This window comes from Sciurus carolinensis, chromosome 17 (assembly GCF_902686445.1).
Source record: "Sciurus carolinensis chromosome 17, mSciCar1.2, whole genome shotgun sequence".
In the NCBI taxonomy this organism is placed as follows: Eukaryota; Metazoa; Chordata; class Mammalia; order Rodentia; family Sciuridae; genus Sciurus; species Sciurus carolinensis.
The window spans coordinates 27835262-27856849 of NC_062229.1; the positions used below are offsets into that span (position 1 = coordinate 27835262).

General features: G+C 45.4%; 1 protein-coding gene across 11 annotated transcripts in view; it reads right to left on the reverse strand.

Moving 5' to 3' along the window:
• Window positions 1-21588, reverse strand: part of Trak1 (trafficking kinesin protein 1) — a 108829-nt gene that overhangs the window by 11211 nt on the left and 76030 nt on the right. For 4 of the 11 annotated variants that reach the window (XM_047532636.1, XM_047532630.1, XM_047532634.1 and 1 more), the window contains 8 exons: window positions 19907-19985; window positions 18776-18906; window positions 18010-18084; window positions 17136-17273; window positions 13117-13193; window positions 11590-11826; window positions 10298-10614; window positions 3416-3766 (listed from right to left, as the gene is read on the reverse strand). In XM_047532636.1, coding sequence (XP_047388592.1) covers window positions 3416-3766; window positions 10298-10614; window positions 11590-11826; window positions 13117-13193; window positions 17136-17273; window positions 18010-18084; window positions 18776-18906; window positions 19907-19985 — 1405 coding nt within the window. Of the gene's footprint in view, window positions 1-946; window positions 3767-8901; window positions 10615-11589; window positions 11827-13116; window positions 13194-17135; window positions 17274-18009; window positions 18085-18775; window positions 18907-19906; window positions 19986-21588 lie in introns of those variants that run through there. The other 7 variants (XM_047532631.1, XM_047532635.1, XM_047532638.1 and 4 more) reach the window with 4 other exon arrangements.

Sequence of the window (21588 nt, forward strand, 5' to 3'; positions counted from 1 at the left end):
CCACTCTGTCCACAGTGCTATACCTGCAGTAGAGCCAGGCTGGATCAAAAAGCACTTCCTCCCATCAGAGCATGAGACACTGGAAAGGAACTTCCCTACAACAAAGATACCTGAAGGCCTGTCAATCCATGTACCAGCCTTTTCTTCTCATTCTGGTGGATCCCTGGGTCACCTTTCCCTCACAAGCCTGTCTGGACCCACTTCTGTGCACATAGGTGGGCCTGAAAGCAAGACAGGATACCAGCTGATGAGGGTGTGCTGCGATGGCCCCTGCCCTGGGACAGAGCTGCAGGAACACATGGCTGCCGGAACTTTCTATCTGGCTCCTTTCCACCAGGAGTTGTTCCCTTCCCTTTTCCCACACTCTGTAATTGCTCCTAAACAGACTTTGAACCTAAGTATAAAACAAAGATGTGACAAAAGCAGATGATTCCTGGCTTTTACCTCTGGTGGCTAGGTGATAGAGACTTAGGGGATTTTTCAAGGCCTGTTTTGACCAAGTATGACCTTTGCCTTCCATACAAACTTCAGGATCTCAGCCCCAATTATGACACATCTCCACAGCAGGGTCACCTGCTACCACACCAGATGCCATGGTCTGTATGATTTCAGATATTTCCTCCAGATGAAATGAGCTCCATGTGTATCAATACTGAATAAACTGACCTGCAACATCCTCTGTGGGCATTGCTTTAATCCCACACTTTCTTCACCTTTAAGGATTAAGGCATCCAAGATAATTCACCTGAATGGTCCATCCAGCCAGCCAACTACCGATTTAACTGTGTGAACTTAGCTCTTAATCATTTGCCACAGAGGCTCTTCCCCACACATAAAAATCTAAAATACAGAACATTGACAGGACAAGATATGGACTGTTTCTAATAAAGAGTACTTTCTATGTGACTTAAAACATAAAACATGCCACTGAAATAAAGTAAAACTATAATCTAAATATTGTTTTGAAACAATCCATTTTAATCATCTAAATTATTTACAATACAATAACATGAAACCATCCTTTTAAAGACATAGGATTTTAAAAAATCACCAAGTGATGCTTCAAATAATACATTAAAATATATTAATAAAAATTTTGCAGGGCTCAAAAATCCCCCTACCCCTGGCATGGGGCAGCAGGCTCTAGATAAAAGTGCCTAATATACAAATCTTCCCAGTTTCCCCATCACACCAGTTGTTAAGAAAAAAAAAGTTAATCAATTTCTGTCTTCAAAATTTCTCCCCATGACATCTTCCTGGACAGATGGCAGAACCCAGGACTGTGGCCAAGAGTGGATGATGGACCAAAGCAGAGACCAGACCAGCTGGATACAAATCCCAAGACAGAGGATGCCCCATGTCTTCCCATTGAGGCTTATCTGTCTGCCTGTAACCCCCTGACTGTATACAGAGAGCCATTCAGGGCCTTGATGACGATGATTTATGCACAGAGTAAAATGCTTCCCACATTCCAAAATGGTTCTGTCATTCCCAATAGACAACAAAAGAGCCAAGTCACTGTGCATCATTCCCCCTCTGATGAGCTTTTAGAGATGGGTCTTATCTGGAAAACAAGCTCAAAAGAACTCTAGGTCATCGACACAATGGGACCTTCCCTAAATTACCCTTAGATAATTCCTTTATAAATTCACGAATCTTGAACCAAATCCTTCTATAATTTCAACTGTAATTGTGCATGCCTCGCCTCAAAAAACATTGCTGGGATGAATGTGCTGCAGGTTTCAGTAAGGAGGGCCTAGGAAGAATGGTCACTGCTTATGGTGACCTGAGTCCTCATAACTGGTTTCCTGACTCCTTTGCACCAGGAGCTACTCCCTTCCTTTTTCCATAAGCCAGTGCTTATGGTTGGGACTTTAGTCCTCATAATTGGTTCCCTCTCTCCCTCCATCCTCCAAGAGAAGTTGTCAACATGATAAGCTTCATTCCTTCTGTTCAACTTCTCGAAGATCCAACTTCCTTGAACTTCCTGGACTCGCCTTCTACCTGTAACGCTGTGGAGAGGGCACCATCTACCCTTTCAGTACAAGTCAGTCAGATACTGTTCTTTACAGACGCCTGCCTGCCAGATGGCCACTGATGAGAGGGGGAGGGTGATAAGGTGGCCAGTTGCCCTTTCTTGAGTGTGTAGATTATTATATAATGAGCATCTTCATTCCTGCACAATCTGGAAACTTAATTGCTTTAAAAAAATCATAAATAAATCTAAGTACTAAACAATTCTCAATTTTACCTACAACTCCTTGGAAGTTGACAACAAAGGAAAAAGAAAAGTCAGTCCCAAATCGAGTCTCTCGACCACAGCTGTCAGAAATTAGCCAGGGAGACACCACCGAGAACCTTGGTTCTTTCCTTGTGTTTTTGGAGGGAGTGTTGGAGTCTTTGCAGATGAAAATTGTGAATCACAAAGATGAATGTCCTTCCTTCAAACATGGTGACTCACTCAGAAATGTGACAAGGATGACAGCATTGGGACAATTCATCTTTTCCTGGATCCCCTCATTACACAGAGCTTTGCAGTACGCGGACCTGGGAGATCCAGGTAGAACAAAGGTACTATTTGGGGCATATGGTGACTGCAGAGCCCTGCTCCCAGGGCCCTGAGTACCAAGCTTCTCATTCCAGGGGCAACTGAGATGTGGGTCATTCTACAAACTCACAGTCTCACCTTCAGAGACTGGGGGGTGGGTAGGGGCAAGATCAGCTTCACCTCTTTTCTAGATTCATTTAGACTCTTCTGTCTGGAAGAGCTTAAGGACATTCTGTTAGGGTTTATTTGGTTAATCGCTTTGAAAACTTCCACTTTGAACATGTGTAAGCTAGAAAGGAAGCAACTTACATGCTTTCAATGAAGTTATTAAAGTCAAAAGGCTGCTCTGTTATGTGTTGTCTGGAATCCTGAAAATTTTCTGGGCTTCTCTCTACCTCAGTGCAGCCCGCAGGTAACACATTCTCTCATTTACTTTCAGAAGGACCCAGCACTCAGAATTCTAAAACTGCCCAGGTCAGCTCAGTTCAGCCTGGAAATCACTCTAGAATCTGCCCCTCAGACACGGGCGATAACCATAACAGGAAGAAGCGTGCTGATGTTCTTGGGGGACCGATAACCCACTTCTTTTTAGCAGCCTCTCCTGCTCCCATTTAAGAGCCCTGCTGGGCCATGCACCTCCAAGACGGGCAGGGGCTATGCCCATTTGTTACAAAAAGGAGGCAGGAGACCCTGTATTAAAAACCAGAACAGCACAATGGGAATGCTTTAATTGTCACCCACACAGACGAGCGGAAGCTACAGACAGAGAGCCACTACGGATGGTGCCCGGAACAGAAGTGAGAATGGCCCAGAACTCTGCCTCTGGTAAAGGTGCCAGGTTTACAGGACTTATTGTGGTGCCCTCACCAGACCCCTCCTCCTCCTCCTCCTCCTCCTCCATGGCCGCTGGCAGCTCCTGCATCTCCTCTGGGGAAGCCTGAGGCCGGCTCGGGTAACTTCTGCTGCCTGAGACAGTCACGCGTGTTCGGGACCTCTCACCTGAGGTCTCTGGGTGCTGAACTGGCGTGGAGGTAGCTAGGCCCGGGAGAGAAATGTGGTCACCTGTGTCGTCTTCTTCAAAGTCGTTAAGGCAGTACACTTCATCCAGGTCAACATCCAGTGTCCGGAAGCCCTTGGTGACAACACCAGGCCGGGGGTCCAGGATGCCCCCAAGGTGAGGCTGGGCCAGCTGCTGCCAGTGGTGAAGGGTGGCAGAACCTTGCAGGAGAAAAAAAAAGAGAGAGAGAGAAAGAAGGGGAGAAGGGCAGATTTAGGATGGAGTCTAAGATGCTGTGGCTTACCACCCTCAAGTGCTTAATGTGAACCCCGGGCAGGGCCTGAGCCTGCTCTGGGACTGCAGGAGGCACATCAGAATAGCTGCCTTAGCCCTCACTGCTGTGACACAGTGGCTAATCCCCACCATACCCAGAGGGGGCACCATTTTAAGGAACTAACTTTTTTATTTTTGGTACTGCTAAGGGTTGAACCCAGGGCCTAACACATGCCAGACAAAAGCTCTAGCACTGAGCCACACTCCCAACTTTTTAATTTTTATTTTGAGACAGGGTCTTGCTAAGTGGCCCAGGCTGGCTTCAAACTTGCAATCCTCCTGACTCAGCCTCCTGAGTAGCTGGGATTATAGGCGTATACCACTATGCCAGGCTCCAACAATTTTTAAAGTAAAATGCTATACTCTATATCAAGGATGTTTGGTGACAGTCTTTATCTTCATCAACCAATGCCAACCCCCAAATCCAATACATTATCATTTTACAAATATAGAAGGGTAAAAATGACAAGACAAACATGGGGCTGAGGGTGCATGTGTACCAATTCTGTGCCAAATACAGACCTCTGGGAACAGGGAAGACATAAGTACATACAGCATGAGACTATACCAAACCCACCCCAGGACGCACACAGAGAAATGCAAAAAGAAATTACAGAAGCACATGGAGGTAAGTGGTAGTGTGATTGTCACCTCCTTTACTCGGGCTTTCTACATTCTGCCAGCAACCTTAAAAGGTTGCAGGGTTAGAGAGAGGGAACTGGGTTGAGAGAGGTGGGATTTAAGAACATGATAAGTCTGCACAGAGGTATAAAGTTGAGGAGTCAATCTCTTCAGTGACACCAGACCATGGGACTCAGATGACATTGTGTGAGGTCTGTAATAACACCAGAGTGTGTCCTTGAGGACTTCAAGGTGCCCCAGGTCCTGTACAACGAGAAGTGTTCCAAGACCAAGCATGCTTGGGAAACCTGGGTTCAGAGGTGTGTTTGTGGAGGAACACCTCAGAACATCTCACCACCCGCTGTGGGGGCCTGAGTTTCTGCCTACCCCATTTGATAGAATAAGCCTTCTGTCCCCTTGGAACACTTAGTCATACCTCACATGACACCAGCACTCTGGGCACAGCCTGGGAGGCTGGGAGTTCCGGATCCACTCTATAGGGAGAGGAGTCACCCAAACATAACCACACAAATAAATATCCAAGGTTCAAGACAGAGACTTTTAGAGAGGCATGTTGAAAGGGCTCTTAGATACCCACCTCAAGATCTGCCCCAGCCTTAAGTGTGCACAGGTAGGAAAGCAACCTACTCAACCTGCACCTACTGACTGTAAATAAAAAATACTCCACATGCAAAAAAGATAATAAAGAAGTGAACATAACAAAAGCAGGTCTATCCCCGGCCTGTCAGAACATTTAGAGCAGTGGTTCTCAACCAGGGACAATTCTGCCCGTCCCCCAGGGAACAGTTGCCCAAGTCTGGAGACATGTTTGGTTGTCACAACCGTGAAGGAAGAGGAGAAGGCTCATGACACCTCGTGGACAGAGGCCAGGGATGGTGCTGAACATCTATGATGCACAGGACTGTCCCACCACGAAGAAAGATCCAGCCCCAAATGTCACCAGGGCTGAGACTGAGAAGCCCTGTTCTGGACCTGTGGTTCTTAATGCTCAGATCTCCTGAGAACCTGAAGGAGGCTGCCGACCCTACAGGGAGCTCATGTGCCAGCAACACTGTGCAGATGTGGTCAGGGATTTGGGGGGATCCCAAGTCCCCAGTGCCACAGTGTCTGCCTTATAAAGCCACCTCATATCAAGACACATCTGCATGGCCTGCCTCAGTGTTTTATGTGTATTACATCAACTCACCATGTTGTGAAACCTAATGTATTTTACATGTAAGTCCATTCACTCCTCAAAACCACTCCAGCTAGCAAGAATTATCATTCACACTTTACAGGTGGAGAAATGGAGGATCCCTGAAGTTAGATAATTTTTCCAAGTCAATTAGTGATGGTAGAGCCAGGGTTCAATGACAAAGGCCAGGTTCTTACATGGCCCTCTCCTTAATTTACAGGTCCGAGAACAAGCCAGGACATCAGTGTTCTGGCCAGGAACCTGGGCAAGGTGAGCAGCAGTGGCTGGTCCCCAGCTGCATAAAAGGTCAACAGCAAAATTCCAAGGTGGGTGTCTAGGGCCCATCAGGAGACCCACACATTCCTGCTGGGGTGGGGGCTTCTCTGCCACCACTGGAAACCCCCCCCATTCACACTATCCATGAGCCCACTGACTGTGTAGGCACATTCCTAGGAATAAACAGCACTGGGGTGAAGACTTAAGCCACTGACACGTCCAGCTTGGGACTGCACCCTAGAGTCTTAAAGTTGACAAGAAATCTCCAGTACAATATGTCCATGTCACCTTGACCTGTGGAAGGGAAGCCAAGAGACTCTGGAAAGCGAAGAACAAGTGGCAAGAAAGTGCCAGCTCTCCTCATCCTTCTGAAAGGGGTTCAGGATGATTAAAATCCACTAGGAAAGGACTCAGGGAGGCTGGAGGTCTAGGCCCTAGGAAGAGTCCCATAGGCCTGGATCCTCCACCTGTTTCACAGGTTACTCCCCCAACCCCACACTATGGATGGACCCTAGAAATGAGGCTACAGTAGCCTGCTGTTTGGATTTAAGGAGGTTACAGAAATGCATGGAATTAACTGCATTCCCTGAAACCACATAGCCTGAGAAACTCTGTAAAATTTCAATTGAAATATGCTGAGTGGTGTATCATACTTCAATTTCTACCCCACGCCTCAGGCTCCCCTACTTACATAAGAAGAGCCGACCTTTCTAACCACTTACTAAGTGTCAGACACTCTTCTGAGAGGCCTAAGTCTATAACTTGTTTAATTTTCATAATAACTCTGCCGTTTCCATTTTACAGACAAGGACACTGAGCACAGGGAAGTGAAGTAACTTCCAGAAGGCACACAGGCAGCAAGCAGCTGATCTGGGCCTGAAACTGAGACTGGGAACAGTGTCCATTCTCTTAATGATGTGGAATGCCTCTCGGCAGTGAGGCAGCCTCATATCTGTAAGCCTCAGGAGTCTAGAAAATAACATACCTGAATGGATTCCCCGATCCCATGCAGGTGTTTTATATGCTACATAAGTGACTCCTGGTGAAAGCCATTGCTAGCCCAACTGTATGATTTCAGTTATGCCAGGCTGTGGGGCTCAGGAACCCTCTATTCCTGGCTGGTTCTGAGGCTCCATCGGATTTGCTGAACCCAGTACCTGGGCAGAACACCTCCCACCTCCCAGCCCTGCCACACCCCTAGCCAGAACCAATGCCTAGGAATTCTATCCATCTCCTGGCTGCTTCAAGTCCTTCATTTGATACAAGAAGGCATGAAAATTAACAAGTAAATATGAATCACATATTCAGAGCTGATCCCAAGTTGTCACATTCCTAGCCCTCATTTCCCTGGCTCACTACCCTACCTACCTTCCTTTACCTATTCAACACAGAGTAGGAGAACCACTGTGCTGTTAGCTAATATTACCATGGCAACCTAGGACCTAGGACCTGCTTACTCCTCCCAACCTCATGATTACAGACTGGGGAAAGAGACAAACCTTTGTGTTCCTGGTTGGCACCAAGACAAGAGTTCTACAGAACAAGGGTGTGGAGAGCAGGAAAACATAATTACAGTTACTGCCCCTTTCCCTCTGTCTGCTTTCTTTCACACCCCACTATTTCAGCTAAAAAGTTTTCATGTCATCAAAAGAGAAGAAAACCAAATCCACTTATGTCAGAGGAGCATTGGGGCTTAAAAGTCGGAACAAAACCTGCAGGATAATGCACAGTTTAGAAGTGTATGTTTTCCCTCATTACATATTAACTTGATTTTTTGGAAATATCACCTTGGTTATAATCAATCAGAAAGGAAGAACAAGATACAGGGAAGAAAGACCACCTGTCTCAGTCTTTTTAAACACAGATTTATCTCTTTTTCTAGTTGGAATGTTTTGTTTGTTCTTCACCTGCTTAAAACTCATAAGGTAAGATGAAGACAAGAGTGCTGGCTAGTATTCTTAAACATCTAGCTCAGCTATTTTGGCTGACATGATAAGCAAATGGCAATATTAATCAAATAGGTAAGGATGAAAGACCTGATGGTCTGTGTGCTATGATCCCAGCTAGCATTCTCTAACAGCTTTAGCCTAGATCCCTTCACCTGGGCTGGTGGAGATCAAGGTAATTCTGTCGGTTTCTCATCTGGGTCAATGGAAAAGGACAATGTAAGACATGATCCCAGCACAATGCTGGTCCAGGTCTTAACATTGATAACTCAGCCCTTGAGACCTGAGTTGCTGGAACTGGAGTAAATTTGAGGTGCCTAAGTTTTAATAAGCACCTGTGGGGTGCTAGGCACAATACAAAACACACTGCATTTATTCTTCAGCACATTCTATTTAACAGTTATGAGCCTATTTTGCAAATAAGGGAAACAGCTAAAAGAGTGAGTTATCTTATCAAACACCATAGTTACAGGGTACAGAAGCTAAGAGTCTGGCAGACTTCTATGTCACACCCCCCCCCCTTATCAAATTAAACAAACACAAAAAACAATCGTAGAAAGGGAAGGAGAAAGAAAATATTGCTTGTATTTTAAACGACTAAGAAATCGGAGAACTACAAAGTGGACCCAAAAGGATCTTTATCATGAGGATGAGTCACAAGGTATAGTGATAAGACATGACTTTTTAATGGTAGTAATTTAGCTTCCTGGGAACAGGGTGTTACAGACGAAATTCATCTTGCAAATCAAGTGGGGATTTTTCTTATTCTATTAACTTATCATTTCTAAGTCAGAGGTTAGAAGGAATAAAGATGAATTAGTCAAAATAAAATTTTCAAAATCTCAATATACTTGGGAAATTAATCCAAAAACATATTCTTAGATGATCTAATGAAACACAGTAAAATAAAGAAAGGAGAGGATAGAGATGATAACGTTCAATGATCTTTGAGACAAAGGAAGAAAAAGAAAAGAAAGGCAGAAAGTAAAATTGCAGAAATGGAAGATTTTATTGAAAGAAAAACAGACATAATCGCAGATCAGAAAACAATTGCCAAGCTTACAACTGAATAAATAATTTAAAAAAAAGAGTGAGTCATCCCTTTTCTGAAATCTAGAAAGGACCTAAATTACATAATTAAAAATTATCATGGTGACAGAAAAACAGCCCATTCTCTTCCCTCCTTTGGAAAATAAAGGATTTTGTCACGCCTTGGGTCTTTAAGAAGCACAACCTCACCTTACAGCCTGCATTCTCAACAGGGGCAGTACTGCTCCCAAGACGGGGAAAAACAGATGCCTTTGAGGTGAGAAAAATGATACTCCTTTTAGGCACAGAATATATATTTTTATATATGACATATATATCTACATATAGATATATCTATACACATGGAATATATAAATGATATTTCTGTGGTATTAAAATAGCATGGTGGGTGCAATTAGGTAAAAGTGTCTAAAAATGGTCCTTAGAAGAGGTAATCAAAGTTGAGAAATATTGACTCACAGAAATTTTAATTTGACTTTGCATCAGAAGTGTAATGCAGCATTCTAAAATACCTTCTCAAACTCACTGTGGGTTTCCACACTAAAGGAGTGAAAAATGAAAACTACAAACACTGATAGCTCTTGGCAGGGTAGCAGTAGGCAAAAAATGAAAAAAAAAAAAAAAAAGAGAAAGAAAACAAAAGGTATTCCATGAATCTGATCACCCAGGAAGCCCTGATACTAAAAAGTGAACTCTCCCTGGAAAAGGCTTAAATTAGGGAACTACGGGCCTACACAGCTACCTTCCCCGTCACCAAACTGCAGACTCGGGGAGCCTTGCTCAGAACACTGCATCTGCAGAAAGTCACACTCTCTGTATGAAGATCAAATTGGAACACATGAGCCCACAAATCACTTTCACGTGGTTATTGAAAAATGAAAAAGAAAAAAGAAAAACAAAACCTCATTATGGTTCTTGCTTGGCACTACTCCTTGATGGCAAAATTTCTAGGAAGCAAAAGCAGGAGCTCCCTGTGCTCCTCAGGCATGGCTAATTATTTTCCGGGTCTGTCAGCAGTGCTTCTGCCTCTCCAAAAGGTTTCTTGTCTAAGGCACTTAAGGCAAAAGCAAGAGAATCAGAAGGCCACTGTGTGCATCTCCCTGGGGTAACCCCGGGGAGGGGGCTCGGGCATGCACTGCCAAACCCACTGCGGCGGAAACAAGGCCGGGTTCTGGGCCACCCTCAGAGGAACTCGAACCAGCAGCGTGGGTGGCTGTCTCGGAAGAAAAAGGAGTAGGTGTGGCAGCGGTGGCCTGCCTTGCGGTGGTGGATGAGGGACCACAGGGAGTCGCTGAGGAGGACAGAGAAGGGCCGCGGCCCCTTGCGATCACCTTCCAGCGGCTTGACGATCTGCAGCTTCTCGGGCAGGTAGGAGCGGCTGCTGAAGGACATGCCCGAGAAGCCCGTGAACTCGGAGCAGCGCGAGTGCGTGCCCAGCGACATGATGCTCTCGGTGGGCGTCAGGGAGCCGCTGCGCAGCTCGCCCTTCTCCGCCAGCTCCCGCAGCTTCCTCTCCTGCTCCTCCTCGAAGAACCTCCGCTCGGACAGGTAGTTCTCCCGGCGGAGGGACAGCCGCCGCAGGGCCGTCTCCAGGTCGTGGGAGCCCGGCGTGCCTGGCGTGCCTGGCTTCTTGGTCCGCTCCTCCTTCCTGAAAGAAGAAACGCTGTGAGGGTGGAGCGCGGCGGCCAGCAGGGCTGTTGAGGAGGAACAGACCCAGGAGGGTGGGCAGCTCGGGGCTGCATGCAGGGCTGAAGAAACCAGGGCCAGCGGCTGAAACGTCGCCAAGAATGGGAAACAAATGCCTGTCGGAAAGAACTACTGCGCTCTGTGGGTTTGGGTTAGTTTTTCTTTCGTAAGGGCTGTGTCACTAGGGTAGTATGGAAATTTGCACGTGTTAAGTAAAGTTTATCCTCTAGGAGCATCTCCCTCCTGAGCCTGCAGGAAAAACCTTCCACAGGTTGCAGTTCTTGGCTACCAGAAGGGCAGTTGTTCAAGAGAGGCTTCTCTCTCCTCTAGAATTAAAGGAACTAAGCTTTCCACTCTAAAGGAAACCAGCTCTGATTATGAAGCTCTTATCTGTCTTACTCTGCTGGTTCAGAAGAATCAGTTTTGATAAATCAGAGGACAAGGGTGTAGGGAGTGGACAGCGTGGGGGGCGGGCAGGATCTACAGGGCTTCAGGACAAGGAGGAGCTGACCACTGCACAGAAACCCAACCTGCAGACCCACAATATGGCAGACATTTGTTGGGTGCCTGGGATCTCTGCACCCTCAACAAACAAGAGAGAGAACCTGAATCGTAAGCCTTTTCAACGTTCAAGCTACAAAAGGGTTCACAAATGTCAGTAAATATTAAAGGAAAAATATATTTGTCAATCCTCCTCTTCAGCAGAAAAGCTGCTTTTTGGTACCAACTTGTTACACCTCTTTCAACTAGGTAAAATATCAGCATCAAGGATATGGATCAGCTCGGTGGGTTTGTAGCATGTATTTGGAGAAGGATAGGTCTATATTTTCCAGGTGATTCTCATCAAGCTCCCTCAGATGACTGATGAGCCTGTGGTTCAACCCATACTACCTCCCCGCTCCCCAAAATAGACATATAAAACCCCTAGCTCACTCACCCCAGGTCGGCTGCCTCAGTTTCCAAGATGATGCTGTTGGTCTTGTTATCAAGGACAACATTGCCAACATCACTGCCATAGAAGCTGGACCGGGGGGTGCTGACACAGCTGGACAGGAGGGAGTTCATGGCTGAAGACTGGTTGGAGCCGGGGATGTTCATGGGAGAAGGGGTCAGTGACCTCTGCTTGACAACCTGGTTGATGTTTCTCACGGTCTCAAAGACACGCTTCTGGTGACTGCAGAGAACGTACAACATCCTCACATGAGTAAGCAAGAGCAGAAATGACCCTGGAGTTAAATCTCCCACAAAAGACCAAATGAGGGGCCACAAAGGCACCTGGTCCTCAAGAAACCCCTGAGCAGTGTTATCCTGTGCCTTCAACTTCTTTCTTAGGGTGTTGGGTGCCTCATTCACAATGTGAAATCAGAAGACTCAACACCCACTGATTCCAAGACTGTAATGCACAGCTGTATACTAAAGGTGATGATAGCAAACGTGATATTGCTTTTCATGTCCCTAAAGCTTAACCTACAAGTAAAAATACTTATGTATTACTTATGTCTCCTAGCAACTTCTCACATGAGATCCACTAGAAGCCAGGCTCTAAGAGGGCAGTGTTCACTGTTGAGCACATAGTGGGGCTTAATAAATCTTTGTAGAAGGAATATTTATGGACTATTCCTGTTTAAAAAAGCAAGACTTAAAATCAGTCTTAAATTTCTACAATGAGATGATAAATATCAGATTTTTCTACTTTTACAAACAGTTATTTCTAAGAGCAGATCCATACTTTGATGCTCCTTTGATTCCTTTTAAGGAGAAGAGGATGGGGGCATGTTCCACAACGGCTGCTTCCTTTGGGGCCACTGAGGGCTTCCTTTGCACATGTACTGAGTCATTTGGACATGTGGACACACCCAGGGTCCCATTGAAGTTTTGTCTATGTATTTGGGTACAAAGAAAACACAACAAAACCTGGTCCACAGGTTCCTTATAATAAGCACCTTGGAACAGGCCAAGCACCAGATCTGAAGTTAAGGAGAGAGATGTTGAAGCCGATGTCCCTAGGTACATCCAGAAAGGAAATGGAAGCCTTGCTCACACCACTGAAGAGCCCTCTGCACATAGTGGGGCTCATAGTGGGGCTTGATAAATATTTGTAGAAGGAATATTTGTTGCCAATTCCTATAAAAAAAGCAAGACTTAAAATCGGTCTTAAATTTCTACAATGAGATGATAAATACCAAATTTGTCTTTTTTAGAAACTGCTATTTCTAAGAGCAGAATCACACTTTGATGCTACATTTCTTCTTTTCCAACTTTCTAGAAGTTTGTAATATATCTTCACAACCTCACAAGAGGAGATGAGGATGATGTTAACTCTGTTCTCTTATGTCCCTTTATCGCCTGGGAAGGACCAGAATCATTGCTGTTGGTATCTGAGACCCACATGCATTGCTAGTTTTTGAGCACCACAGGTCACAAGTCATTCTCTGGTAGAACTATAAAGCCAGTCTAGCCTTACGTGATGTCTGGAGACTCAGGCTCTTCCAACTGCAACTCCTTGCGCATCGTTCCCTCGATCTCCGCAGCCAAGGAGTCCTGGGAAAAGCAGGAAGACATATGAAAAGAGAGCAGCAATTCAAAGGCTCTGTCTCTGTAAGAAGCTTGCAGCCAGGGGAGCCATAAGAGAGTAAACTGGGGCATCAGAAGCCCATAGACTTTCTGCAACACAACATAAGGTTGAGAGCATTCTCCATGGTTAGAGACCCTGGCTAAGCTATCACCAAGGCAGGGTCTGAACACGGCAGCACCATCAAGCCCTGAGTATAATGCCCTAATGTGCTGCTGAGAGTCTGAGAGACCCCATGTTCCCTTAGCTGAACCACAGAGCTACAACTATGGCCACAAAGAGGAATTGAGAATTATGGGGGGCAGAAGGGAGTGTGTTCAGAACGCTGGGGACAGATGAATTTATTTGAAAATACCCCTGAGCTTACAGATGGTTGGCTATGACAGCATAGCCCATATGGGTCACGCTAAGTTATTGTCCTCCCAGGCTACAGAGTTTGCTGCAGTCCCTTGGCTCACCCAGGGTTCTGGAACTGAGGTTAGATAAAGGGCCTCCAACTTTGGCTCCTAGACAGGTACTTCCCACCTCTAAAGAGCAGTCTGGTTCTGTGCTAGATAGAAAGTCTCTATCTAGAAACCACCCACTGGGTTGTGGGCACTATCATCTCTAGGCCTCTGCTCTTATCCTCCCTTGGCCTCCCACAAGGAAAGTCCCTCCCCTTACCAAGCCACCCACCTTCTCTAAGAAAGGCATGACTCCTGTTTCACCAGGAGCCTTGTATTTCCTCCCAAGCAGACCCTAAATACAAGTCCTTGCTAGTTTTCTGAATAGTTAACTTATTTCTCTTTCCACCGAGGTTGTAAGCGTTAGGGTGAGGGGAAAAGCCAATCTCTGGTGGCTTCTTCCTTCCCTAATAGTCCAGGCTCAAAACCGAGGCTCAAATAATACAGGCTGCCTGACGGAACCCCCTCTTCTGTACTCCCCACTGCTCCTCACTATATGAGAAAGAACCTAACACACTGTCCCTCCTCACTCATGTGGCAGATGCCCAGGGGACCAAGGGTGTACAGAAAAGCAATTGCTGAGCACCAGGGAAACATACCTAGGTAGGACAACCTAAAGGGGAGGGCTAACGGTATGCTAACCGACAGAACTTTTGGCGGTGATGGAGCATTCTCTGTGCTATCCAACACGGGGGCCGCTAGCCTAGCACTTGAAATGTGGCCAGTATGACTGAGGACTGAATTTTTAATTGTACTTAATTTTAATTGGTTTAAATTTACATAGTCAGTTGTGGCTAGTGCTTCCCAGAGGGCAGTGCATGGGGTCTCCAGGGCATCATCCTGGGCCCCATGGTCCACAGGGACACTCCAGTCTGGAGCTGAACCAAGTGAGGAGACTCAGGGGAGCCAGCAGGAAGTTCCACAGGTAAAGGGCTAGTGGGTTCATTTTCAATTCTAACTCACAAATATGCCATTTTATTTCATAATTACCACCCACAGATTGCCATAAGCATAAGCCTGTGGTGAAGGGCTTCCCCAGATGAGTCTGAGGTCTGTTTAGGTGAGGATATTTTTCTTAATACTCCTATTCCCCGTATGGTTTACATCCAGAGTTATGCAAAACAGAGAGGAAGCAGGAACCTTCATATACCCTAAGGAAAATGAGATACCAAACTATTAATTTCAAAACCCTGCTGGGGAAAAGTCACAAGCAGGCTCCGTGACATTTTCGGGCAATCTGGCAATCAAATCTGGCAATCCAGGGAAACCTATGGATGCCTTCTCAGAATAACTGTTTTTAGATGAATAAAATAATTAGGACTACAAAGAAGACACACTATTTACTTATGTAGGTATTGGGACTGATAACTGATTTTGACATGGAGATTGGTCAGCATCACTGGTATTTTGAGGCATCTGTGACAACTGGAATTGCTGTGAAAATAGTCAGTGATTTCTACTGATCAGAGATGGTGTTCACATCACTGAAGCTTGTTGCCTACCTTCATGGAAGGAAGGAAATAGTGACTACAGTCAGGGATTGATCAAAATAAAACATTTTCCCTCAAAGTTCACAGGCCTCCTGAATTCCATCTATGGATCCTAGATTAAGAACTACTGCCATAAGGCAAAAGAACTGGAAACAGTGTTAAACACAAACTATTAACTGTTTTCTTCTACAATTAGAATGGCAGGGAGCAAAAGAGGAAGAGCTGGGCATTCTGCTCCAGAAATAGCCATGGTATGATCTTTAGACTGTTTTCAATACCTTTCATGCATAATGCACTTTAAAAATAGCCATCTTCGAAAACTGGGTTTGCCAACAGCTACAAAAAAAGCAAACAAAAGCTTAACTTCGGCAAATAGAAAAGTTGAGACTCCTTCCAGAAAAAAAAAAAAAAAGAAAGAAAGAAAAGAAAAAACCTGAAGTGCCTGTTTTCAATTCAACTTTTCCCTTGCAATGGTTTAGTTCTCAAAGACAGGTTTGTCCTTGAGAGCAGGGAAGGCAGTGGAGTGAATCTTAGGTACCCACAAATCTTAAGCCCCAGGAGCTGAGAAACCAGGAAGGAAGGAGCTACACAGGCCAGGAGGGAGCCTCAAGCCATTACTGCTAGATTGGGAAACTCGGGGGATAGAATATTCTTTGCTTTTATTGGGATTCCTGGAAACACTAGATCACCCATCTGCCCCTTGGAAAGCTGACTATTAATATTTTCTTTTTGGCTTTCCTTACATGCCAATCAAGTTTTTTTAAGAGAGAATGGAAGAAAGGTCTAGTCTGACTTTGATGTGTAAAAGCAAAGAAGAGAGATGTCTTCCAGGGTCAAACAATGGGAGAGTAAAGAGAAAGAGCTCAAAAAGGGGGCGGGGTCAAAATCAGAAGCACTTGATTTTGCACACTTATACAGTCATCCATTTTTATCTCATTGAGGTGAGTTTCTTTCCAAATCTCTTCTCACTTCAGAGACAATTTGGTTTCATCAAATCATGGAAATGAAGCTTGAATATATAAAGGAGTTCTTGGTAGTTTGTTCTTTAGGCCTTCCATCTATCTACCATCCATTCATTCATCTATTCTCCATCCATTCACTATCCATTCAGCCATCATCCATTCATCCACCACCCATACATTCATTCATTCATTCATCATCTATCCCCCCGTCTATCCACCCACCCACCCTAATTCAACATCCATTAAGGATACAATACTACAACATACGAATTGCTGTGCCTAGTACAGAGAATTAGAGAGAGAGAGGGAGAGAAGAAAATTACAAATAAGATATAACCCTCCCCACCTGCTCCTAGGGGCTTTAGGCTGATAGAAGATAAAATAAGTAAGCTCATTTCCCTGTAGCCAAATGCCATGCAGAAATGACCAGACAAGGAGCTTAACCCTAATGCTGCCCAACTTCTACAGAGAGATTAACCACCTGAAAAATTAATCCCCTTCTCTTCCACTTTCCTCCTGAAGCCCAAACATCAAACAAATCAGGTTGGGGCTAAAAAAATAAGAATCTCTGAAAATAATATGAAAAAAAAAAGAAAGAAAAGTTTAGAGATCACAGACACTGAAAGTTATGAAGAGAATGACTAATAAGTATCAGAGATCCAGCAGAACTGTATGGCACTTTAAGAATTCTGGAATGGACTTGTGGAGCAAAAATAAATAGCATACACTCTAATAAGGTCAGAAAAAAAATCACGTAGAAATTACATCTAACTAAATCAAGTTCCTAGTAAATTTTGATTTTAATGGCAGGAGTAGACCAGATTTAGAGGGATTGAAAATAAAGCAGCAACTTGTCTTATGCAGTTAAGAAGACATCTACTGGGCTCACTTGCCCTTGACTGTGAGATAAGAGGCTAAGGGTAAACACTCAACTCCAGGGGTCACAACGTCAGGCACCATGACCATCCCACCCTGCTGCTCTCTGGGTGGGAAGAGGGGTGCTGGAGAAAGCTCACCATGGGAAAAAGGCCCAGTGAGTGGTAGCGCCGGGACGTGGTGTTGGGCATGGTTTTGTTCCGGAGGTTCTTCAGCTCTTCCTGCGCCTCGTGAAGCATCTCCATGCACTCTGCATACTTGTCCTCCAGCTCACGCAGCTGCAGGGGACCAGAGAAGATGCAGACCTCATCTCATCAGGACCTCATGAGCACCCAGGTGCACACACACCCACCCGGGAGTCAGAAACACACATGCAATCTAACCAAGTCTCCAGCAAGGAACAGCCGCCCTGCTGGCCTGTGGTTTAATGGGAGAAAAAAAAAAAAAAAAAAAAACCTCAAGGCTGTTTTTTCTTTAACTTTTACTTAGACTCAAAAATCTCCTACAGACTCAAAAATCTAAAATAGTACAAATGGGCAACTCAGAACAACTTTAAATGAACAAAAAAGGAAACCATCACACCCTGTTTCAAGGCACATTCTTGAACAGGCTCCTCTCAAACCAAGTGCTGTGTTGCATGGTCCACACAGGTGAGCATTTACAGAGCCAAGATCCAGCACATGCCAGGTCCTGGGTTATTGGGGAGCCTGGCCTCCCTGTGCTCACAACCACAACTGGGGCGGCAGGCACAGAACCCAGGTGAAAGTCATATTACATTCAGTATAAAAACAGTTGTTCCTCAGCAACTTAGCGAGACCCTGTCTCAACAGGAAAAGTACAAAGGGCTGGGGATGTGGCTCAGTGGTTAAACTCCTCTGGATTCAAACCCTGGTACAAAAAACCAACAAAAACAAAAACAGTTATTACAATGGACATGACCAAAGCCTGTCATGGGCAACAGATCTACCTTCACTGGAACCAGAGGCCCTGCAGAGATAAGGGAGACACACCCACCTCGGCCGTGAGCTGCCGCTGGGCATCCTTGGCGGCCCCCAGATGTTGGACGAGTTCCTCATTTTCCACTGCACACTGAAACACAGCAAAGACATGTAAGCCATCTCCTCCTTTAAGATACTCGGATAAGCCCGACTTTCCCCCGCTTACCTGATCCATGATGACCCCATCCCCTTTCTACAATGAAATGTGTATCTAACACTGCAGTAACATTTTTCTTATATAATTTTGAAGGCACAGTCTTTCCTATGCCCACATTCATTTTCACAGCCCAATTCCCACCCCCTACCTTCAATGTAATGGCCGCTTTCTAGAAGCCAGTCTCCCTCCCTCTTTCTCTCTCTCTCTCTGTTTCTTTCTTTCCCCTTTCATTTTTCCAAAAGCATCTAATCCCTCACAACAAAGGTTTCATATGGGAAACTAAACTGGTTCTTGCCATTTCATCTGAATCCTCCAGGGGCTACTTCTACTGTGCAAGATGCCCAGTGCTCTGAGTCAAAACAAATACTAAGCAGATGATTAAATTAAAGTCCAGACCTTCACATCTACAGCCCCTTTTTTGATAAATTCTACTAATCTGTAGATTATTCTCAGGAGGTAAGAGGTTATAATAAGACCCTTTGCCAACACAGGGTCACATGGTATTTTCTTACTGAATCCACTAAATTTTTTCTCCGAAGGGGCAGCACATGCCCTTCTAGAGTAAATGCCCCTTCCCATCTTGGCACAACCACTGTCGTATTAGCCAGAGCGACAGAAGCCTTACAGCTTTTGCCTTCTTCTGCAAGTCAACGATCTGTGACAGCAGGTGCGTGATCTCCTCTTGCTGACGGGCAGCATCTTCGGTCTTCTTGGCCAGCTCCTCTGAGATACTGGCAATCTGCACGTTGGCATCCCCTTCCACAGAGAAATGACAATCACAAGAGTAAGACAGAAAACTACACATGCAGACCAGAGAGAATGGTTTCCTGGGGGTTCACACCTGAAAACACATCTTCTATGGGGAGGAGTGCAGAGGGTGCATGAAGAAGGGACTCAGGAGGGACTGTGTTCTTCCATGGTGAAGCAAAGTGGTTCTCAGGGCTCAGGCAGTCATGAGAAGGAACGTGTCTTCCCATGGGCTGTCATCCTGGGCTCAGTGTAGGGGCCTAACCCACTGATCAAGGCTGCCTACCCAGAGTCAGTCAGGCACGCTCTGGGAGTGAGCCAGGAGGGGATACTCCAAACATGGGTGCATCTGGCCAAAGCCCAACATTCCTCACAAGAACAGGTCCATCTCACAAACAGGAAGCCCTGAGGCATGCACCTTGTTCTAGAAAGCCCAGCTGCTGATGCACAGTATAATTCCCTTTGGTTTTCATTCCTACTCAGACATAACCCATTTTACAAGACTTGAACATAGGGTGTGGTTCGTTTGCTTAGTATTTTGCTGAAATGCGAAAGGTTCTGTTTGCCTTTTTATCTTACCTTACAAACTTACAACAGAGAAAATGGTGTGGGGAGTACTTATTTGCAAAACTGAGAACTGGGGCCTCAATTCTCACAGATCAAATTACTAATAAGCAGTTTTTTTTCACATCCTCAACCCAGATTTCTGGTAGCTGGGCCTAACTTAGGCATTCAATAATTCCAAGAATCCAACAGAAAGCCAAAATTAAAATTAAATATCCATCTTGGCAAGAAACCGAGATAATATATAGCTATGGCCTAGAACCCAATTCATAAATGAGGAGGGGGTACCACACAAGGTCAGGTCTAGTGTTAAGAAAAATGCTACTGATCTCAGACTGGCAGGGAGCCTGTACTTCATCAAGGGTGATACAAAGCCACTGGGTCATGACAGATGCAAGAGCGTAGGGGTGGGGTGGGGAGTGGGGAGAGTGGGCGGGGGACATACTCAGCTCCTTCACGCAGTCGTTGACCAGCTGCTGCTCCTTCTCTTCGTAGGTGATAGTCTCTGTCTTTAGCTGGCAGGCCTGCGGACAAGGTTTGGGTCAGGGTCCAGCACTCAAACTGGTCTGTGACTTGCCATGCAGGTGAGGGCAAGGCATGGATCAGGGACAAACCCAAGTCTGGGAAGTGCCAGTCAGTGTCTTCTCACCAGTCATCAGTTACAGCCTCTAGTACAAAACACTCCCTACATATTTAAAGGGACACTTTTCAAGGCCGAAAACTGAAAAGCATGTACCACTAGAGGGCGCCACACAAAGCAAGGCACCCAAGGGCCACACAGGTTAGGCTCTATAAGATTCTGAAGCTGGATATGCCTGTTCATTTGTCTGCCCAGCTCATAGTGCTCATTGTGGCTTTCACAGTACCTAAGACCCTGCCCTGCCTATGGCAGACATCTGGATAACCAGAGGGCTGGGGGTGTAGCTCAGAAGTAGAGTGTTTGTCTAATATGTGTAAGGCCCTAGGTTCAATCCCCAGTACCCTCCCACCCCCACACACACACAACCACACACACACACACAAAGCCATCCTAAGGATAAGGATAACCACACAAGAATAATAAACATTTACCATATCACTATTATGTGCCAGACACTAACTATGAGGTTCCGAGTTGGAGTTAAACCTGCTATGTTCAGCACATGTCCCAGGACCCAGACACCCTGCTCTGGGAAGACAGAGATCTGAAGGCCCAATGGAAATGAAGCATTTGGAGAAAAGGTGTCTCAGAGCCCTCCCATCTTGGCCGTGGACAAAGAACAAAGCAGGACAGCGGGAATCTATAGATGGGATCAGATCCCCTCACTGGCTCCAGGGAAGATTCTGACAGAGGGTGGGATTGCTGGATACCCATTGCTGCGGTATCTCCTGAGACCTGAAAGGGTAGCACTAGACTCAGAATGGGAAATGCTGGGCCTGTATCTTGGCTCAGTCACTGGCTGGCAGAACACACTTGGGCAACCTTCTTGGCTACTCTGGGTTATGTTTCTCATTAGGAAGTGCAAGGTTAGAAAAGGTAAGGTCTCCAAAAATAGGGTGTGCAGAAGAGCATCGTTTCAGGCACAGCTAGAGGTTCTTTGCAATGTGCAGCAAGTTCAAGGTAACAGTCTGCCCCACTGAAGGGGCTTACAGGAGCCTAGGGCCTGCTTAGGTGGGTACACAGCCTGAACCTGACATCATCCCTCTGGTTAGAGAAAACAAACCCACTATCAATTCAGACAAACAGTACTAAATTTTTATGCATTTACATTTTTAGAGAAGGGCAGTAGATGAAGAGGAAAAGTGTGGGCTGAAAGTCACAAAAATGTCCAAATCCTGGCTTTGTCATTTATTAACTTGCAGGGACCCTGGGAGAGCAAAACACCTAGCAGCCTGGGGCCTGGTTTTCTCACTGTAAATGAGAATTAAAGTAACCAACTTGCAGCCTTGTTGTAGAAGATTAAAAATTATAATAATAACATAGGCAAAGGGCAAGCATAGTATCTTGCCAATAAAGGGAACACTCTAATGCAAGAGTTTCCAAGTTGCTTCAGCTCAACCTTTCTAAATTAACTGTTCAAGGAATATGTCTCCAAACTCTGGGCCACTGTTTCCTTGGAGCCAATCTGAATGCAGTAATATGAAAAT